The sequence below is a fragment of the Lissotriton vulgaris genome, chromosome 4_1, assembly GCF_964263255.1.
Source record: "Lissotriton vulgaris chromosome 4_1, aLisVul1.2, whole genome shotgun sequence".
Lineage (NCBI taxonomy): Eukaryota > Metazoa > Chordata > Amphibia > Caudata > Salamandridae > Lissotriton > Lissotriton vulgaris.
Window position 1 is genome coordinate 1,065,846,787 of NC_141691.1, and position 21,955 is coordinate 1,065,868,741.

The 21,955-nt window shown below is 46.3% G+C and overlaps 1 protein-coding gene across 1 annotated transcript in view; it reads left to right on the forward strand.

The window, feature by feature from the left end:
* The window catches only part of ROPN1L (rhophilin associated tail protein 1 like), a 245,683-nt gene that overhangs the window by 61,154 nt on the left and 162,574 nt on the right, over positions 1-21,955 (forward strand). Inside the window, exon 2 of the mRNA XM_086965295.1 lies at positions 9,121-9,244. Within this exon, the coding sequence (XP_086821421.1) occupies positions 9,121-9,244 (124 nt within the window). The remainder of the gene's footprint in view (positions 1-9,120; positions 9,245-21,955) is intronic.

Sequence of the window (21,955 nt, forward strand, 5' to 3'; positions counted from 1 at the left end):
CAGTGGCAAGGGCTTGGTTGGAGGATCGTAGCTGGTGGGAGGGGGTGTAGAAGGAAAGACGTGAGTTGAGGCATTCGGGTCCAAGTTCGTAAAGTGCTTTGTGCGCGTGGGTTAGGAGGCGGAAAGTAATCCTCTTATTGACGGGGAGCCAGTGGAGGTTTTTCAGGTGACCAGAGATGTGGTCTTTACGCGGGATGTCTAGTATGAGTCTGGCTGAAGCGTTCTGGATGCGTTGGAGTTTTTTCTGGAGTTTTGCGGTGGTACCGGCGTATAGGGTGTTTCCGTAGTCCAGGCGACTCGTGACCAGTGCGTGGGTGACCGTTTTTCTAGTTTCGGTGGGGATCCAGCGAAATGTTTTTTTGAGCATGCGAAGAATGTTGAAGCAAGATGATGAAACGGCGTTGACTTGTCTGTTCATAGAGAGTAAGGAGTCCAGGATGACGCCCAGGTTACCTGCGTGGTCCGTCGGGATGGGTGCTTTTCCAAGGGCCTCTGGCCACCAAGAGTAATCCCAGGCGGAGGGGGAGGTACCCAGGATAAGGACTTCTGTTTTGTCTGAGTTCAGTTTCAGACGGCTGTGCTTCATCCACTCGGCTACTTCTTTCATTCCTTCATGTAGGTTGGTTTTGGCAGTGTTAGGGTCTCTGGTGAGTGATAGGATCAGTTGAGTGTCGTCAGCGTAGGAGATGATGTTGAGGTTGTGTTGGCGTGCGATGGCCGCGAGGGGGCTCATGTATACGTTGAAGAGGGTGGGGCTGAGTGAAGATCCTTGTGGCACGCCGCAGATGACTTCAGTGGCCTCTGACTTGAATGGTCGGAGGCGGACTCTCTGGGTTCTTCCGGTGAGGAACGATGTGATCTATTCCAGTGCTTTTCCTTGGATTCCGATGTTATTGAGGCGCTGTAATAGGGTGCTATGACAGACTGTGTCTAAGGCTGCGGAGAGGTCGAGGAGGATGAGGGCGACTGTGTCTCCATTGTCCAGTAGAGTTCGAATGTCGTCTGTTGCTGCGATGAGGGCGGTCTCAGTGCTGTGTTTGGCTCGGAAGCCGGACTGTGAGGAGTCGAGGGATTTGTTGGTTTCGAGGAAGGCGGCGAGCTGGTTGTTGACAGCTTTCTCGATGACTTTGGCCGGGAATGGAAGGAGCGAGATGGGGCGGTAGTTTTTGAGTTCGGTGGGGTCAGCTGTGGGTTTTTTCAGAAGGGCGCTGAGTTCGGCGTGTTTCCAGCTTTCCGGGAAGGTGGCGGAGTTGAGGGAGCAGTTGATGACGTCTCGGAGGTGTGGTGCTATGATGGAGTCTGCTTTGTTGAAGATGTGGTGAGGGCATGGGTCTGTGGGGGATCCTGAGTGGATGGAGTTCATCAGGCGGATGGTGTCCTCAGTGGAGATTGTGTTCCAGTCATTAAGGATGTTCAGGGGGGGTGAAGGTGTGGCAGAAGGATGGGTGGGTTGGTCTCCGGGTTGGTTGTCGAAGCTGTTATGGATGACTGCGATTTTGTTGTGGAAGAATGAAGCTAGGGAGTCGCAGAGGGCTTGGGAGGGGGTGATGTCATTGGAGTTGGCAGTGGGGTTGGTAAACTCTTTGACGATGTTGAATAACTCCTTGCTGTTGTGGGCGTTGTTGTCTAGTCGATCTTTGAATGCGGCTTTCTTGGCAGACCGAACCGCTTTACAAAAATATAAGGCACAGATCAAGATGGCTAAAGCGGCCTATCTTGAATCCACCTTGAATCAGGCCCCAAACAAGGCACAGGCCCTCTTTAAGATCGTCAGGGACCTCGCCCACCCTACGTGTGTGGCCAATACCGTCCCCACATCGCAAGCTCTTTGTGATTCACTTGCTGATGCCTTCGAGGAGAAAATCTGCAAAATCCTGGAGGGTCTGCAGGACCCAGTCAATTCCACCACTGGTTTGGGAGCTCCGGAGGCGATGGCCAGTCGACCCCTGCAGAGGGTTTCTCACCTCTGTTTGGAAGCTCCGGCCATGCCTTCCAGTCGACCCCGACCAGAGGACCATGCCCTCAGCCTGGGAGCTCCGGCGATAGAGTCCAGTCGACCCCAGCTGAGCAGCTTTCCCCTACCCTCCTTGGAGGAGTTTGGCAGCCTGGCTCTTACGATCTCATCTGGCTCGCCTCTTGATCCTCTCCTTCCAAAACTTTGGAGGGTGTTTCAGGAGGAACTCTTCCAGCCTTTGCACTCCATCTGCTGCCAGTCGTGTGAAACGGGGACTGTACCGGACTGCTGGAAGAAGGCAGTGGTATCTCCGCTCTTAAAAAAATCTACGCTTGACCCCGCTTGCCTCTCCAACTACCGGCCAATTTCCCTGCTTCCTTTTCCAGTTAAAATCATGGAAAAATTGGTCACCCGCACTCTGTCTGGCTTCTTAGAAGGTAACACCTGGTTGGATGAGACGCAATTCGGTTTTCGCCCAGCTCATGGGACGGAATCCGCGTTAGTGACCGTGTTAGACAATCTGCGGGCGCGAGTCGACAGTGGTCGGGCAGCCTTTCTGGTGCTGCTCGACATGTCGGCCGCGTTTGACACGGTCAGCCATCCTACCTTGATCATGAGGCTGGAAGAGTGCGGGGTCAAAGATAAGGCCAGGGACTGGCTGATTTCTTATCTGGACAACCGTCAGCAACGGGTATCGCTCCCTCCCTTCAGCTCAGAGGAGCGGAGAGTAGGACAAGGAGTACCCCAGGGCTCTGCCATCAGCCCTATACTCTTTAATATTTACCTCCGCCCTCTGGTCCAGCTTATTAAATCATTTGGGATCTCCGCATTTAATTATGCGGACGATACCCAGCTGGTCTTTTCACTGGAGGGACAGGATGCAGTCCCATTGGAAACCTTTCACCGGTGCATGCAGGCTACAGCGGAATGGCTCCGATTGAACTTGTTGCAGTTTAATGGAACTAAGACAGAGGTCCTGTATTGTTCCAACAACCGAGTTCCCCGAGATCTCCCAGACGACTTCTGGCCCTCGTCATTCTCAGAGACGGTGTCAGCTGCACAATCGGCACGCAATTTGGGTGTCATTTTTGGGCCCAACTTACAGCTAGATCTGCACGTAAATAAGACCACCTCAACGTGCATGATGCTGATCCGCATGCTGCGCAAAGTTTTGCCCCTCCTCCCTGAGCAAGCCAGACCCGAAGTAGTGCGGAGCACCATCCTAAGTCGACTCGACTATTGTAACGCACTACTTTTGGAGGCCCCGGTAACACTACTGGGCAAGCTCCAAAGAGTGCAAAACATGCCTGCCAAACTCGCCCTCTCCCGCCCCTACCACAGCTCATCTACGGCAGCGCTACAGGAACTCCATTGGCTGCCGGTCCATCTACGCGTTCGCTACAAAGCAGCGTGCATTGTGTTCAGGGCTATCCATGGCCTGGGTCCGGTCCCCTTGCGGAAAATGTTCGCCTGGTACCTTCCACCCCGAGCTTTACGCTCCTCTTCATCCAGGCTACTTGTAGTACCGCGTTTCCAGAGAGTGAGGATGGGTGGCCGATCGTTCAGAGCAGCGGCGGCCAAACTCTGGAACTCCCTGCCGATATCCCTAAGGAGTCTTGAGGATCTCTTAGCCTTCAGGAAGGCGTTAAAAACCTACCTTTTCCCCAGGACAGGTTAAGTCGCTGAATTTGCTGGTTCATCGTTCAAAGCGCCAGGATGCCCTTGGGGTGACAGGTTTGCGCTATACAAATATACCACAATACCAATACCAATACCAAGTTGGTGGTGTATGCGGGTGGCGTTTTTGAAGGCGTCCTTGGTGCTGGTGTTTGGGTCTTTTTTCCAGGCCTTCTCGAGGGAACGACAGAGTTTCTTAGATTTCTTAAGATCATCGTTGAACCAGGGGGCGTTTTTGCTGCCTAGTTTGATTTGACGTTTTTTCAAAGGTGCTAGGATGTCGGCGCTGTTGGATAGCCATTGGGTGAGGTTAATGGCTGCTTGGTCAGGGTTTGAGGAGTGGGCAGGGGGGTTTTGGAGAAGCGATGAGGAGATCTGGTCGATGGTGATTTTGTTACAGTTTCTTCGCAGAGTAGTTTGAGGATGGTTGTGGGTTGTGGTCTTATTGTAGATAAAGTGAACGCAGCTGTGGTCCGTCCAATGGAGAGCTGTGGTGTGACTGAAGGAGACATGTTTGCTGGAGGTGAAGATAGGGTCGAGTGTGTGACCTGCAATGTGGGTGGGGGTAGTGACAAGTTGTTTGAGTCCGAGGTTAGCGAGGTTGTCCAGAAGGGTGGCGGCGTTGCTGTCATTGCTCTTTTCCAGGTGAAAGTTGAGGTCTCCCAGTAGAATGTATTCCTCGGAGGCGAGGGCGTGTGGGGTGATAAAATCAGTGATGTTGTCACTGAATTGTGCACGGGGTCCTGGAGGTCGGTAGAGGAGGGTGCCTCTGAGTGTGGTCTTGGGGTCGCTGTGGATCTGGAAGTGAAGGTGTTCGGCGCTGGCAAGGTTGACGTCTGAGCTGGTTGAGATGCGGATGGAATTCTTATGGACGATAGCGATGCCTCCTCCAGTTTGGTCGGTGCGGTCCTTACGGATGATCTTGTAGCATTCCGGGATGGCAATGGTGATGTCTGGGGCTGATGAGGCGTTCATCCATGTTTCTGTTAGGAAGGCGACGTCCGGAGAGATGGTGTCTAGTAGATTCCAGAGGTCGATGGCGTGCCTGTGGACTGAGCGGGTGTTGAGCAGGATGCATTGTAGGTGGTTGGTGTCAGATATCTGTTTTGTGTTTGTGGATGAGGAGTTGGTCTTGGTGCCGTCGAACTTGCAGGAGTTGCAAGAGAAGGGTCCATGGGTGTGTCTAGGAGTGGCTTGTACGCAGTTGGGGGGACGGCCGGGGTTTAGGGCTAAGAGGGTGGTAGCGTCGTATGTAATGCGGGTGGGGTGGGTGGTACGAGGGCCAGGGGGTCTGGCGCTGGGCGCGGTCCAGGCGCGGACGGGCGTAGACGGGCTTACCTTTGGCGCACCTTCGGCGCGAATGGGACGCGGTCGCTGCGCGTGAACGCTGCGCGCAAATGCTTCTGTCATAAGTGGATAGTGGGAGGGGAGGGTACGAGGCAGGCTCAGCTGGGAGGCGGGAGCGTGATTGGAGGGACGGGCTTGGACGTCACAACAAGCAAATGGCTGCAACAATAACAACAACTTAACGCAGGGAGAGGTTGGGGCGAGCAGTGGAGCGCTATTGCTAAAACAGTGAATTTACAAATGAAATGGCTGAGTGGTGGACGCTGTGAGGGGTCACAAAGTAGCGCTATGAACACAGCACATTAAAAGTATAAAGCGGCGCTATGAAATTGAGCACAGTGCAATGAATAACTAAGCAGCAAAGCAGCGCTAATGTCAGAGCACGTTTAAGACACAATGCGGCGCAATGATAATATAGCAGGAAGAATGTACAGAGCACAAGCAGCGTAGGAATAGCGCTACGATACCCAGGAGGACAGAGGGGAGCAACCGGATCTGCACGAGTCAGGACGGAAAAAGACTTCTTTCAGTTAAAACACACTATGGGCTGTCAGGGAAACCTAATTTTAGAAAAAAGGCACACAGGAGAGTTAATAACAGTTAAGATCGGGATTTAGGGAAAAGGGAAAAATTTACTAAGAGCTCCCCTACAAAAAGTGCAAGTGCTCTATGCAATTTTTTTATTTTTTTTAGGCAAATGCTTCCCACCCTCCCCTAGCAGCAGTATAGATGATTTAGCATCGAGATATTATAAGTTCTTGAGTCAAACAAAGGTACACAGAAGAATTATTACCAGTTGAAATCTTGATTAAGGGAAAATGGAAGGCACTACCTTATCATACAAAAGTGCAAGTGCTCTGTGCAATCTTTGGAGGAGTCTTTACCAGAACTCCCCTAGCAGCTATAATCTAACCCAAAAGTATTAAAAAGACCATTTACATGTCATACAAAAAGTGCAAGTGCTCTGTGAAATTTCTTTAAAAAAATATTTCCCACCCTCCCCTATCAGCAGTATAGATGATTTATCATCGAGATAATCTGAGCTCTCGAGTCACTTAAAAATATTCCAATCCTAATAAATATTTAAAAACTCTTTGAAAAACCGACATTTTTTAAAACACCTCTGTTCGGATGGGGGGAACAATAGACAATTACTTGCCTGTTCAGCTGTTGCGATATTATATTTTAAAAAAGCAGTCCTTAAATATCTTCGTCGTATTGAGTGGAGTGCAGGACACACAATCAAAAAATGGTTCAGATCTTGTATACCACCATTACACAGAGGACAGTATCTTTCATTTTTGGGAATACCCTCCCAGGCACCTGCTACAATTCTTAGGGGTATTAAATTCATTCTTAACAACAAAATCACCCTACGAACTCCGTGTTCCAGGTTCCAAAGAACATACTGCTGGGGGTTTTTAACAATAGAGCTCCCAACAATGCAGTCCATCCTTCCATTCAATGAAAATAATATCAGATCTCTTTTGCGAGAAACCACATATATTGACTTCCTAATTATATGCTTTAACGAGGTTTTACATAAAGCTGCTGCCCCTTCCTTATCTAAACCGAACATACTTAAGGCCTTTATGTAATTTCTAAAAATAGCTCTTTTCCCCAACATATTTCCAAATATTTCCCTGTGTACTGCTGCCCTCAATAAATTATCGGGGCCATTTATCAAAGCATTACACCACCTTAAACAGGCCGCCATTGATAGCACGTATGTCGAGGGAAGACCAAATTTGAGCCTAAGTGCCGCGATTGGTGCAGTATAATTCAAATTACATATTTGGCGCCAAATCTTTCCTTCCACCTTCTCAAATTTGGCCCATTTGCACTCATCTACTGTTTCACTAGCATAATTCAAAGTCGGCGGGATTTTTATTTAGTAAACCGAAATGATGTGGGATCTTTTCCCACATTGCAAATACAGGCGATTAATAGCCGAGGCTTGTGAAATTGCTTTCCCTTTACAATGGTCCATATGTCTGCTAGCAGAACACCTGTTCGAGAATATTTTTCCTAAATATGGATAAAATTTCACAACTTCCAGTTTTTCCCTTTCTTCATCATCATCATCGTCATAAATCTTTATTTGGTTTAAATCACATAAACCATAACATAAAGTCAATAAAAACATATAAAATTATAAATAATAATAACATTTTAACTCTAAAATAGGACATTTCATTCATGTTGCTCCAACAGGCAATGTTTTAAAAGATTTAAAATTTCCCTCACTCAATTTGTCACTCTTTGTGGGGTGAGGACATTTAGTAGAGTTAAAAATCCCCTGCACACATCCTTAACCCCTTCGATGCTCATGACGGAACGGTTCCGTCATGAGCATCGGTCGCGCTGTGCTCATGACTGAACCGTTCCGTCATGACCACACCCGCGAATGGAATGTTCAGCACTGGGGGAGAATCGGCGCCGCAGGCAAGGTGTTAAACTTTCACTAGAGCTAGTCTTAAGAAAGGCATCTAGATCTTCTTCCAGATCATGAACTGCCTCTGCGCAGCTTGTATCGAATTTATTATTTTAATAGTGTTAAACTAAAATGTAAAGGTTGGCCTCTATGGAAATGAATGCAAACTGATAATACAGTGAGCCCACAAACACCTTTTAAGAAAAACTTTAGATGGAAATAAAACTGAAGTTAAGGTAAGAAGGCCACTCTTAGCTCTGCCTGTGGTGGAAGGAGTTGCGGGGGTCATAATGGATAAAGAGCTTTCCACATCAATGTCACCAATCATCCAGGTTTCCTGTATGTATATGATCTGCGTTTTTTCCATACAATTCTTCCATTCAGTGGCATTTAATGCAACGTATTTGCTAAACCCGCAATATTCCATTACCAGAATGAAACTTCAACATGATCCATGACAGGAGAAGCACAACATGGGACAGTGCCAGTCGTCTGTATATCTTATTTTTGACGCAGGGAATTTAGACTGACATTATATTGCAACATACTTTGGTTTACTGATGTCAGTTTGATGTATATGTTCAGTCTTCTATCCATTCTTACATTGATAGTTATTGCACTTGCATTTTATCATTTACGTTAAGTGAAAATAGCATGATTCATGATTGTGGCCATATTCAGATTTTTAAGGAGTGGCGAGGCACTCTGGGCCATATGTATGAAACTTTGTTTTTGTGATTCTCAAATAGCGATTTTTAGAGATTCGCTATTTGAGAATCGCAAAACGCTATGTATGTAGGATTTGCGATTAATTTTGCAAATCCTACATATTCCTTAATTCCGAATCACAAATTGAAATTTGCAATTAAGGAATACCTCCCCATTCATTCCTATCTGCCTAGAGGCCCAAAGGAATGAATGGGAAGACATTCTCAATTTGCGATTCTCAATTAGAGAATTGCAAATTGAGAACGCAATTTCAAGGGTGCCAGGGTATCAAAAGGAAACCCTGTTGCACGCCTGAAATGTACATGTGTGCACACGTGGCACACATACATGTCCTAAGGGGATGTATATGCGCCACATGGCACTTTAAAAAATGCAAAAAAAGTGAATTTTTCAAAGAAATCGCAAATTACCACCAACTTGAAGTTGGTGGTCATTTGCGATTCGTTAAGGCTAAATTGCACTTTTTCTGTGCGTCTTACATTGCAATAAGGAATCGCAATTTGCGAATCCTTAAATGAAATCTCAAAATAAGGAATCGCAAATTTAGCGATTCCTTATTTTGCAAGGCAGTTTTGCTTTCATATAGACCACTGAGCCAAAATGCAAATTTTGGTATTTGCGATCGCAATTTGGGATGCTACATATGGCCCTCTGTTCTTTATTTCTATCACTTGTATGGAGCACTTAATAATCTGTTATTATTTGTCTATCCTGTTACCCGTGACAAAGGCGGAAGCGAATCGTGCCGGGTGGTTTTACGCCATACCCTTAATTTGGATTACATTTTGTTGTGCAGTATCTGCTGGAGAGTGTCTGTTTCTTCAGTTTGCACTGGGAAGCAATGGTTTGCAATACCAGTTTCTCACACACAAGCGTACACCATCGCTTTTAGGACCGAATGGAGGTGGTTGGTGAGATATAACATTTTATATATCATTATATGAATAAAACAAAAATCGATTTGTTTGTGTGTATGCAGGTATTTCAATGCTTTGTCAAGAGGAGAACCGCTTCCTGTGAAAGAGAGGGTCGAAATGCCAGTAGCAACTCAGAAAACGGATACCGGTCTCACACCAGGGCTGCTTAAAATCTTACATAAACAGGTATAAGCAACCTATTGAAAAGAAGGTGTAAAGGTATTTTTGCTTTAAATTTGTAATCCCTAAACGCATGAAACATTTGTTGTGGAATTGGCTATCTTTATTATAGGTGATGAAGGGGCAGAGCTAGCTAGCTGAGAGGAGTTAACTCTGGTGTGGCTCTATCCTTGGGTCAGAGAGAGGCTGAGAGATGCACTTCGTGTGTAAGCTGGACTTTGCTGATGATTGGAAAGGGGATTTGGAGGCAATGGAAGCTGCTCTGAGGCCTCTTGATTGGAACCGTTGACTTGATATGTGCTTGCCCTGTGAAGGCAACAATGTCAAGAGGAGTAGGTGGGCGGGTTGGTTTCTGACCTCTGGCCATCATACTGTGGTGCTGGATACATTTGATGCTGTGGTATAGTGGACGTGAACACCTAGTTGTATTTTAGGATTCTGCCTAAGGAGAGCACATCAAGGCTGCTGACGTGAAACTTATTCGTTAAGCCTTAAGACAGTCTTTACAGAAAAAATCCCAGGGAATCGACTTTGAAGCGGTTGCACCTTTGAAGCCCACTCTGTAACAAGGAGAAAGCTTGATGATGTCCATTCTATAAACCACATTGAGGCAAGAATGGTATCCTGAGGGTCGCATAACTGATGCAGAGCATGCAGTGGCGTCCTTAGACTACAAGGCTGTGGAGATGAATTCGTAATAGTGAGAGTACAGGGGCAGATCCTACAGCGCTCAATAGTTTGTGGACTATGCCATTCCAGCTTCTGCCCTGCTAGGGTCTAAAGGCGAACTTTTAGAGAGGAACGCAGGAACTGACGGTGTCCGAATCTTCAAGAGCTAATTGCTAATAACTATATGTGGATGATGCGCCGCTTTAGTTGTATTTATGGCTGTTAGCCCTTGTGGGCTTCATTATTATTATGATTTTTTTATTAGACCACAGCTTTTTGAACATTCACACCTCTGAGCACCATGTGACCATGTATTGATTGTTCTTACTGGCTTCTTATCAGCTCACCCATTTCTGGAGAGCCTAGTAGGCTAGCGTCTTGCTCCTCTAAGCTGACACCAGGTTATATTCCCTCTACTCCAGCCAACAGGGAATCAAAGAAGATAAAACAGTTTGCCCCAAAAACACATTTGGTTGGGAGAATGGCACTCAAATCTATTAATGCCACCTGTCTTCTTGGTAGATATGTACCTGCTCGATGAATTGCACACAGGCAGTTGTTTCCACTCTTTTAAACGACCTGTAAGCACACTTAACAGAGCTGATTGGGGAGCATCAAGGTGCCCCGAACTAGGTAATACAGTCTGGACTGGATACTGATGATTCAGTAGTAAGAGCTGTGGGACCATCTAGCTCCCTACGCCATCATGCCTGGTTACAAAATGTCAGGTTTTTGAAAGATGTGCAGACCACACTGATGGATCTCCTGTTTGATGAATCCCGACTCTTCATTGCCAAAGCCGACTCTGCACTGGAAAGATTCAAAGACCGCAAGGCAATGGCAAGATCCCCTTGATTCCAAACATAAACCAGAGACTACCGTCAATTTCTGAAGTTTCGTGGCTTCAGCAGGGGTTTTTCTTATGAGGGCCGTTAGCATTTTGCACATCAAGAACCACAGCTGCAACAGGTGAACCTCCTCTACAAACAATATGGAGGAGGAGACAAAGGCCGAACACACACTATCCCTCTCCCTGCCTCCCTCCGTCTTCTTCCTCTTCTACAGCCACTGCAGGGAAGCAGCCCTAGTTCTATCTTATCTAACCATGCACAGGCCATTGGAAGACGGGCACCATTTTTTCCTTAAGCTTGGAGGGCTATTACTTCAGACCTTTGTGTTTTGCAAACAGTGGAGAGAGGGTATACCCTACCCTTCCAACAAGCACCCCCTCCTTTCCCCCAAATGTACACCGGCCAGACCATCTGCAGGTCCTCCAACAAGAAGTTCAATCATTGTTCCTCAAGGGCGTAGTGCAGTTGGTTCCAGAGCAGGAACAGGATGAGGGATGCTACTCACCGTTCTTTCTAGTCTCCAGAAAAGATGGCACCTCCACCTGATCCTAGACCTTAGGGTTCTGAAATAGTTCCTTAAGAAGGAACAATTCTAAATGATTTCCTAAATCAGGTTATATTTGTGCTGGAAGCAGAAGACTGGATGGTGTCTGATGACCTCAGGATGCTGATTCCGACATCCCTATCATGCAGTCAAACTGGAACTATTTTCTCTTCACGGTCGGATCTGAACATCAAGGGTTTACAGTACTTAAAAAAGGAAAAAAGATTAGTGCCCACTGCTCTCCCCAACCAATCAGTAGCATCAAGGCCGTCCCAAATTGCATACTTGGCTTCATCCTAGCTGTCCTGAGTGATTTGAGTCACAGAGTCCTGTAATTTCTCCAGCACCAATTGCAAGATCTTGCTGGCCATGTCCCAGAGGCCATGCATTGCTATGCTGGTACACCACCAGACTCTCAGTGGTAAGATGCTGCATGAGAAAATCTGGGCCACCAGGCACCAATCTGTAGCATATGGCCCCTTGCCTGTTCACTGGTGGGCAAGAGCAAGGTGTAGGATTCACCTCTTCAGGAACACAAGAGGCAGAAGTAATGAAGTAGTGACAGTCTTTATTAAGTTGTAGACTACAGAGACCCCATCCTGCACCGGAGCCTGTCAACTGACCTGTTCCACAGCCTTCCTTAGCAACCTTGGGGTTCCAAATTCCATAAATGGTCATAAGGTAACCTGCTCTTAAAGCAAGAACCTATATCACCTCTCCCCCAATATATACCAACATACACAGGAATGATGATGTATGTATAGGAAAAGAAAATGTGAAAAAAGGAGGAAAAGTATAAATACAACATAACGTGATGACAAGTTAGCAAAGAAACATAGCTCTGAAATCGCAGGACCTTACACAAAGTCTGGCAATTTGGCAGGAAGGCTGACTGCCCTATGAGGTCTCAAGCTCCTACCTTCAGGAATCAAAGCAGAGGTGGAAACAGTGGAATCAGACACATCTGTGGAATGACATCTAGATACCCTGGTCAGATTTCACACTCTATGGTTACTGGTCTTAATGGCATTCTTAAAAACCCTATTACCCTTAAAGGGTTTACTAAATTTGGAACTACCTGTACCCAAGCGGGGAGACTTAATTTTGGCCCAGTCTCCCACAGAAACAACAGTTTCTTTTACAGCTTTGCGATCATCAAACCAAACCTGTCGCTTTGCCAGCACCCGCCTCTCCTTCTCTTTCCACCCTTCCACACACTCAACATTGTCATCAACGATAGATCTCTTAGAAAATACCCATGAGGGACAAACCTCAGTGATTGCCACTCTTCCCTTGAACAGGCGGTAAGGGGAATCCCCTGTGGAAGAGTGTTGGGTAAACCTATATTCTCTGACTTTTTTTCTCATTGCTAGTTCCCAGTTTAATCCTGACACATTGCCTGATGTAAAGACTCCTTCAAGACTTTCACAAACCTCTCGACAACACCATTACTTTTAGGATGGTAGACAGCTGCCCTCTTGTGCCTGATACCTCTGGAAGACAAGAACTCTTCAAAGATCCTGGAGGTGAATTGGACGCCATTGTCTGACAACAAAGAAGATGGAAAGCTTTCCCTCTCAAACAACTCGTCCAAAAAAATCAATAACAACACTTAACTCCACAAAATTCACAACCTTAATTTCGGGCCAACATGAGTGAATATCCACACAAACCAATTCATACCGTTCACATGTATTCCTTTTGATTGGCCCCAGGTTTCTATGGCAATGTCAGACCAAGGCCCATCAGACTGATTCTTTGTTACCATGGGTTGGGTCCTACACTTTAATATCTTATTGCTACCAGCACACTCTATGCAATTCCTAACAATCCTCTCTACATGAGCATCAACACTAGACCACCAATAAGCTACCCTAATTCTCTCTTTGGTCTTGACAATTCCCATTAGACTGGCATGAGCGCTCTCCATCAACCGTTACCAACGAACGAGAGGAGGAACCAACTTACCGCCCCTCAAGAGAATACTGTCAACAACAGACAACTCCTCCTTGACCTGCCAGAAGCCCTTGAGTTCTTCACTGCAGTCTTTTTCATCACACCACACACCCAATACCATGGATAGCACCTTTTGCAACAACTCATCCTTGGCCAAAGACTCCTTCCATTCATTTTCAGAAACAATGCTTCGCTAATGAGGCAGACATCAACTTCTTCCTCACGTTTCTCACCACCGAACCATTCACCTTCCCAGGAACTGCATCCTCATCATCACGCACATCATCTAACCTAGATAGACAGTCAGCCAATGTGTTACTGGCCCCAGGAAGGTAGGAAACCATAAAATCAAATTCCTGTAGAGCCCCTACCCATTTTCGAATGCGGTGACACACTAAAAAAAATGCCTTTTCTCAAAAATACTACCTTCAACGGTTTATGGTCAGTTAACACTGAGAACTCACAGCTCTACAGAAACTTGTGCAACATGCGTATGGCCCACAATATAGCAAGTGCCTCTCTCTCAATGACCGAATAATTGCACTCTGCAGCTCTTAAGGGTCTGGAGAACAACATATGGCTTTCTCCTCCCCATCAAATTTCTGAAGAAGCACTGCACCAAGACCCTTAGAACTGGCATCGGTCATTAAATAAGATGCTTTTATAGGGTCAAAGCTACCTAGATCAGGAGCTTTGTTCAACAAGTCTTTCAAATTCTGAAATTCATCATCACAGGACTTGCACCAAACAAACACACACTTTTTAAAAAAGATTCCTTAAATTTTCCCTAACAACAACAAAGTTGGGAATGAACTTATGATAACTTTCAGCCATCCTAAGACATTTCACAAGTTCGACCTTATCTTGAGGAACCCTGAGATTGCTAATAGTTTTAACCAGTGCAGGCTTTAGTTTGATGCCATTAGCCGATAACAAATGCCCTAGATATTCAATCTCTGCCACATCAAAGCGGCACTTGTTAGCTCTTCAGGTGAGACTTGTGTCACATAATCTTTTTAAGACAACTCTCATCCTGATATCATGCTCTTTGGTGTCAGCACCAAACTCTAGGACGTCATCTTGGTAGATTTTCACACCATCCACACCACTCAAGATTTGCTCCATGACCCTCTGAAATACAGAAGCGGTGGAAATGAGTCCAAAGGGCATCCTCAAGAATTCAAAAGTGGCGAAAGGCGTCACAAAGGCATTGAGATCTTGAGAGATGGGATGTAGTTTGACCTGATTCTAGGCGGAGGTCAAATCAAGGGACGAGAAATGTTTAGCACCACCTAGTGAGGACAACATTTTACTGATGTTGGGTAGAGGGTAATGGTTGACTACCACCACCTTGTTGAGCTCCCTCAAATCCACACAGAGTCTGGCCTCTCCATTGGCCCTGCGGGTCATAACGATTGGAGAAAGCCACTCTGTGGCTTCAACTTCTTGTATGATACCATTGGCAACTAACTTCTTCAGTTCAATCTTCATGCTTTCTTTTGCTAAGAGTGGTACACGCTGAACTTTAGCTACTTTTGGTACAGAATCACATCTAATCTTGATGTGATGTAAGTAGTTCTTGAGACATCCAAGTTTACTGTCAAACACCTCAGGAAACTCCTTGACCTCTGGTTTCCACCCATCAGCAACTTGACTAATAGACGGACTCTCCTTCAAGCACACAGGAGGATTCTCATTAGGGTCCAGGAACACATGTAAATCATGTTGATGGAACCAGCTTATGAGTGAATCTCCCTTCATAGATACATTCACTTTTCCAGGGATAATTCTACCCTCACAGTCGACCGTTCGCCAAAAATAACACAATAGATTCATTATTTCTCCTGCATACCCCCTTTGCCTTATATTAGGTTTGGACAACTTAATTTTCTACACTAAATTTTGTTCAAAGAAGGAATTAGGGATCAATGTCACCTTGGCCCCGGAATCAAATAACATCTTTACTGGTGCATCATTAATTAGCACCACCTCCATAGGACCATTACTACCAGAACCCTTGATTTGACAGATGTTTACCTCCTCTAAATCTGAATCATTTTCATAGAGATCTACTTCCGTGACTTTCTTCAGATCTTTACTTGATCTGCAACATTTCATAAAATGGCCCTTGTATCCACACAGGCTACATGTAACCTTCGAACCAGGACACGCTTTAAAATTAGCCATATGCCGAGGATTGCCACACCTGGAGCTCTTGCCAGAGAATGGTTTGGATAAAGAAGATTTGTTCTCCACCTTAACAGGGATTTTGGGTCTAGTTACTTTGTCTTTCTCAACAACCAAAACACCATTTCCATTACACTTTTTTAAAGGTTCATTTTTACGAATTTATTTCAACACAGGCCTTTGAGTGTTCATGAGTCTTTGCTATGGTAAGGACCCCGTGTAGCAACGGATTGTCCTTCTGCCACAAGTTATCTCTGGCGTTATCGATACCGCAGCCAAACATGAAATGGTCTCAGAGACGTTCATCCAAAGATGCCGCAAAGTTGCACGTGCAAAAAGATCAATTGATGGACAGAATGCAGAACAATGTCATACATTCACCCCAGTGCAGAGATCTGGGCCTGAATCCATCGTTTTTTTGCTCACCATGCCATTCCAGTTTGGACCCAGCCATAGGCAAATCAGTCTTGACCCTGCACCCAATGGCAACAGTCCAGCCCGAACTTGGAGGTTATGTCCTCCCTGGAATGGAAACAAGCATCCTAGGACCAGTTTCGGGCTTTCAGCCCTCATCAGCCTGGATAGCTTCACTCCAGTGGCATGGAGAGTACGCAACGCACGTCTGGGCATACTTGTCCCACTCGGTTGTGACAAATGCATAAAGAACAATTGATGGACGGAATGCAGAACAAACTCATCCATTCACCCCAGTACAGAGATCTGGGCCTATATCCATCGTTTTTTTGCTCACCATGCCATTTCAGTATGGACCCAGCCATTTGCAAATCAGTCCTGACCCTGCACACAATGGCAACAGTCTAGCCCGAACTGCCAGGCCATGTCCTCCCTACTGGAAAGAAGCATCCTAGGACCGGTTTCGGGCTTTCAGCCCTCATCAGCCAGGATAGCTTGAGTACGGGACCCACGTCTGGGCATACCCGTCCCACTCGGTGTGACAAATACAAAAAGAACAATTGATGAACAGAATGCAGAACAATGTCATACATTCACCCCAATACAGAGATCTGGGCCTAAATCCATCGTTTTTTTGCTCACCATGCCATTCCAGTTTGGACCCAATTGGTCTCGGAGACATTCATCCAAAGATGCCGCAAAGTTGAACGTATCAGTAAGTTTGTGTAACTCAGTAATGTACTGCTCCATCGACTCTTACTATCTCTGCATCCTTCTTCCAAAATGGTACCTTCAAGAACAGTGCCAATCTTTGGCAGGTAATGTAAATCCACTTTTTATTGAGATCTCAAATTCTTTAAATTTGTGGCATCACTATTCGAGAGTTCGGGAAGGTGCTCAAAAACCTCTTGCACTACTGAACCCAAGCAATGCATTAAAAGTGAGGTTTTCCTTTCAGAGCTGGGAGGTGTATCACAAACTCTCACGTAGTGGGTAAAAACCTTTTTCCATTTCATCCAAGGAAGAGCTGGCTCCCCAGGGGAAGATAAGAAAAATGGCGGAGCGGGTACGTTTTGCATACTGAAATGAGTTGAAGTACACAATACCAGAAGAAGGCAAAAAAACAATGTTAACAGGAGCACTAAATAGTGAACTTAATGATGTCCAACAATCAATGGAAACCAATCAGACAAATATAAACAATTGTGCGCTTAACTGCAAACTCTTTCAGAGAAAACTTGAAAACTGGTATGTAACAATGCAGGCTCCTCCACCACATGGACACTTTATACTATCACCAACTGTGGAATAGTTGTTACAACTTGTCGAAACATGCGCAGATTGAGAGAACTTCCCACACAAACACTGTCACTGTGGCAAAATTAGAAATAAAAAAATTCTTGAATATAGTACTTTTAGAATTTGTCAGTAAGCTGTGTGCATCAGCGGGTGAAAAAACGCACAGCGCACCAATAAAAATGACGAATGAAAGCTATGCGTGCCAGCGATGAAACGCCATGGCACACTTTATGTGCAATCCAGAACATTATCCCAATTTGCAGTATTGTAATAATTTGCCAGTAAGCTGTGTGCGTCAGTGAGTGTAGTAACGGACAGCGCACCAAGAAAATTGATGAGTGACTGCTGTGGGTGCCAGCGGTGAAACGCTGTGGCACCCTTAATGCCCAATCCAGGTAATCAGCCCAATCCAAGATGAAGCTGACAATGCAATGCCATCACACGTCAACGTTGAGGCAGAAATCCTTTTGTTGTCTTGCAACCAATGGCAACAGCGTGTCTTAGCAACCTCTCAACTTACGCGAGGTGACGTAGTCTGATGGACGCGTCGTAACTGACTTTGCGTGCTACAGCTGGGGTTACTAGCACGCGATTGCTTCACGTGCCGCAGCACCGCAGAAGATCTGAGAATGGCCTTTTCTAGAAATAATTACCAGAACGCGTTGTCCTCAGGTGTTGCAGCAGGCCCAACAGCAATATCAAAGTGTAGAACTCATCCCATCCTCGTCGCCAAATGTAGGACTCTCCTCTTCAGGAACACAAGAGACAGAAGTAATGAAGTAGTGACAGTCTTTATTAAGTTGTAGACAACAGAGACCCCATCCAGCACCGGAGACTGTCAACTAACAACTGACCAGTTCCACAGCCTTCTTTAGCAACTTTGGGGTTCCATATTCCATGCATGGTCGCAAGGCAACCTGCTCTTAAAGCCCAAGTACCAATAAGTGGGTCAGTAACAGTTTCATTAAATGGAAGTAAAGGCTCAGATAAGGCTTGCCCTGGGTGCAAAAGTTTGGTAGGAACATTTATCGTGTCTTCAGTAGAAGACAGCTGTAGACCTAGAACCTAAAGCGTACCTCTTATCAAAACTACAAATGAAGCCCTTTCTTCCATTGGAGGTCCAAGGTGAGATGCCAATCCTGTAGCAGGGGAAGTATTAAGCCCTCTGTCCTCCTGAAAAACCATGTATACACTACTGTCATCGTAATGTGAGGGTAAATTGTCCTCATTATTACCATCCTCATTGTCAGATGGTGGTAAACTTTGGTCAGAATCTGAGCTAATAAAAGGGGATGAAGCCTTGGAGGCTCTTTGGAGGGTCCATGGTAGGGGAAGCGTTTTCTCTGAGGTAGATGGATTTGACTCAGGGTCGGACACCGGAAGTCAACAGGGGATCCATCTTCAGCACCAGCAACGTCTGTACCAGAATTAATGAAGAGAAAACTGGCACAGGTTTTGCAGCCAGAGTGGAAGTTGCCACTGGAGTTGGTGCGAGCCCCGATAGTTGGTTCAAGGGGAACTGATTGCACCGAGCGCAGACACACCAGCTATAACCCAGCTAGAGACCCCTGTGGGTCCTATGGGCCTGAAGGTGTGTTAGAGGGAGCCAGTAGAGTTTCAAAAGTACGCAGCATGGGCTCCTCAAAGGCCTCAATGTGCTGCAGCATTGTAGGATCTGCTTTCATGGTTACCCCACTATTTTCTGGTGTCAGAATGTTTTTTGACTAGTCTGACAGGAATCCGGCTAATCAGTACACCAGTCACTGTGCTTCCTCCCTCAAATTGACATGGTAAGTATTTCTGTACCTCCACAATTCGCTACTGGTGGACCCTTATATCTCCTGAGTATACGGTACTAATGTACCCAGGGCATAGGTACACCAGGGATCTCCCATGGGCTGCAGCATGTATTATGCCACCCGTGAGAGACCACTCAAACTATGACTACAGGCCTGCCATTGCAGCATGTGTAAGCTGGTGCTAGCAACACTTACGACAGATATAGGATTTCTTATATCTGAGGTCACTACACTTAAAACCTATAAATTTCCCCTAAGGCAGGCCTTTCAATCCTGAAGGAAGGGTGCTGGGTTATAAGTGCGTGGGTGCCCCTGCATGAGCAGGACACCCCTACAAACCCCAGAGTCGATTCTCCTTTGTAAGTTTGGCCAGCCATTTAAATACATACAGTGGCCATCCGTCATTACGCGATGGCTAACTATGTAGTGACTGTGCCGAACTTGGGCATGTTTGGTACCAAACATCTTGGAATCATACTCCAACACCATTACTGGTGTTGGAGGTATGATTCCATGCACTGGGGGGCTATTCTCGGCAGAGCCCAGTAACAGCCTTCCAGGGTCTACCAGCAAGCTAGTGCTGCTGCCGACCCCAGACACAATTCTGCTCTCCTGTTGCTGAGTCAAGCTCGAGAAGGGAAAGGTAGAACAATAGGTTTCCTTTTTTTCACAGGATGGTTTGACCACCTCCTAGACAGGACTAAGTGTATTGGGCTGGGGTGGGGGCGCTTGCCAGCGCCACCAGACTGCTTTGAAGGTCACATTTAGTGCCCTCCGTGCATACTGCGGTTTGAGCCAGATAAGGGAGCCCTTGGTTCCTGCTCTGGCACAAAACTGTCCAGTGCCTCCTCTGGGAGGAACCCTGGAGTCATCCTAATCCCTTTCCTAGGGTATTTAAGGGCTTACCTGTGGGTGGGTCCTCAGATTCGTTGTGGGGCAAGACTCAAGCCTGAAACCATGTCACTCTTTAACCGTCTGGACACTTAGGGCCAGATGTAGGTAGCCCTTTACCGATCGGAATCGGCCGAAAATACTGATTTTCGGCCGTTTCCGATCGGTAAAGGGCTATGGAGATGTAGGGGCACATATTCGGTAATTTTACCGAATCGTTATTATTACCGAATCGGTAATAAGTACCGATTCGGTAATAATTACCGATTCGGTAATAATTACCGAATCGGTAATATTTACCGATTCGGTAAAATTACCGAAAATGCTATGTGGGTAGCCAATTTTCCATTGGCACATGGCTTACAGAATCGGTATTTTACCATGGAATACAAATCCATGGTAAAATACAGATTCCTGTGTACATGCACATCTGTGCATGTACACATGTGCCATGTGACAGACAGACGTGCCCTTGGGGCATTTCTGTGTGCCACATTGCACACATGCCCGTTTTGGGGGTGCTAGAGGGTGTCAAAGTGACACCCCCTGCACTCTTGACAAATTCGGTATTTACCGATTCGGTATTCGGTAAATACCGAATCGGTATTTGAATTGAATCCTATGGGCTTCAAGGGCCATAGGATTCTATAGCAAATACCGATTCGGTATTTACCGAATCGGTAAATACCGAATTTTTAAGGATCCGGTAACATATCCAGATGTTGGGACCTACACCCCATTTACCGATTTTGAAATACCGAATCGGTAAAATTCGGTATTTCAAAATCGGTAAATGGGATTTACCTACATCTGGCCCTTAGACTTTGCTGGACTTTGCTTGGAACCGAGACTGCATCACAGAGGGCTACTGCTGCTTCTGGTCTTGCTGTTATGCAAGTCTTCTTCATCGTCAGTCTCTATGCTTCTTCCAGGATCTTCAACAGACCTGTGGGCATCAAGAACATCCAAAGTAATCTCCCTTGCAGTGAAGGAGTCACTCCTCTGCATCGGTAGGCACCACAACGAAGCTGACCGGTCCGCTGCTCCTGACGTCCTCCGGACTTTGAAAGTTTCAGTAACACCGATGGTGGTTCTGCAGCTCCCTTGAGGCCTGACCTATCCTCTCTGCAATTTTGAGGCCAGTATCCCTCTTCTAAATCGCTATGACTGAACCCCTGTGTACCGCATCAACTTGCTGTGGCCAAGGCTTGTTGGCTGTGCACTCCAAAGATCCTTGGGCTACAAGAAGCTCCAGCCAGCCTCCAAAAATCTCTTCCTGCAAAGATCAGCATCCTCACCACATTCTCTGCACCATGGACCTTCATGTTTGGTGAGCTGCACGAGGTCCTCTTGCAACTCCTGTACCTTCGGCCTGTGGGTCCTCTCGAGAGTCTTCTCCTACTTCAGTGGATTCTCCTGCTTGCTCTGGGCCTGCTCTGACTCTCCTGTTTGTGGTGAGTCCCTTTGACCTTGCTGGTCCTAACGTTGCTCCTTATATGCTTCCCACTCCTGTTGCAGCTGCCTAGGCTTGTTGATGGTCCGCCGGACACCGATCCCTTGGTTCTCGACCTCTGCCATGGGACAGCTCATGCCTGGTTCCTGGTCTTCCTCAGTGTCGCCTGGTTGTCACAGCTGCAGCGACACGGTCACCATCATCACTCCTGAACCTTCCAACATCGGTGGGCATTGCTCTTCCGTGCCTCCTGGTCACTTCCGAGTGCCATAAACTCTGTGCCCTCTGCTTTCAGGTTCTTCTCTTCAAGAATACACCCTTGAATTCCACTGGACTCTTCCACAATCTTCGCCAGCGGCATCTTTTCTGAAGTCCTCCATTGTGGTCTACAGCAATTTCCAACGTCACTTCACACCTATGCACCCGGCTTCCCTGGTGTAGGTATCCTGGTTCCTGAGGTATCCATGGGTGGGGTAACTCTCCAACCTTCTGTCTTCCATGGGGTTTCTTCAAGGTTCACTGGGAAGGGTTCTTCTTCTCCAGTGTATTTTGTGCTACTTACCTTATTTGCAATTGAAGTATTGTTGTGTGTTTGTGTTCATATCACCGGGTAGGAGATATACTAATGTGTTAGTGAGTGTTGTGTATATATAT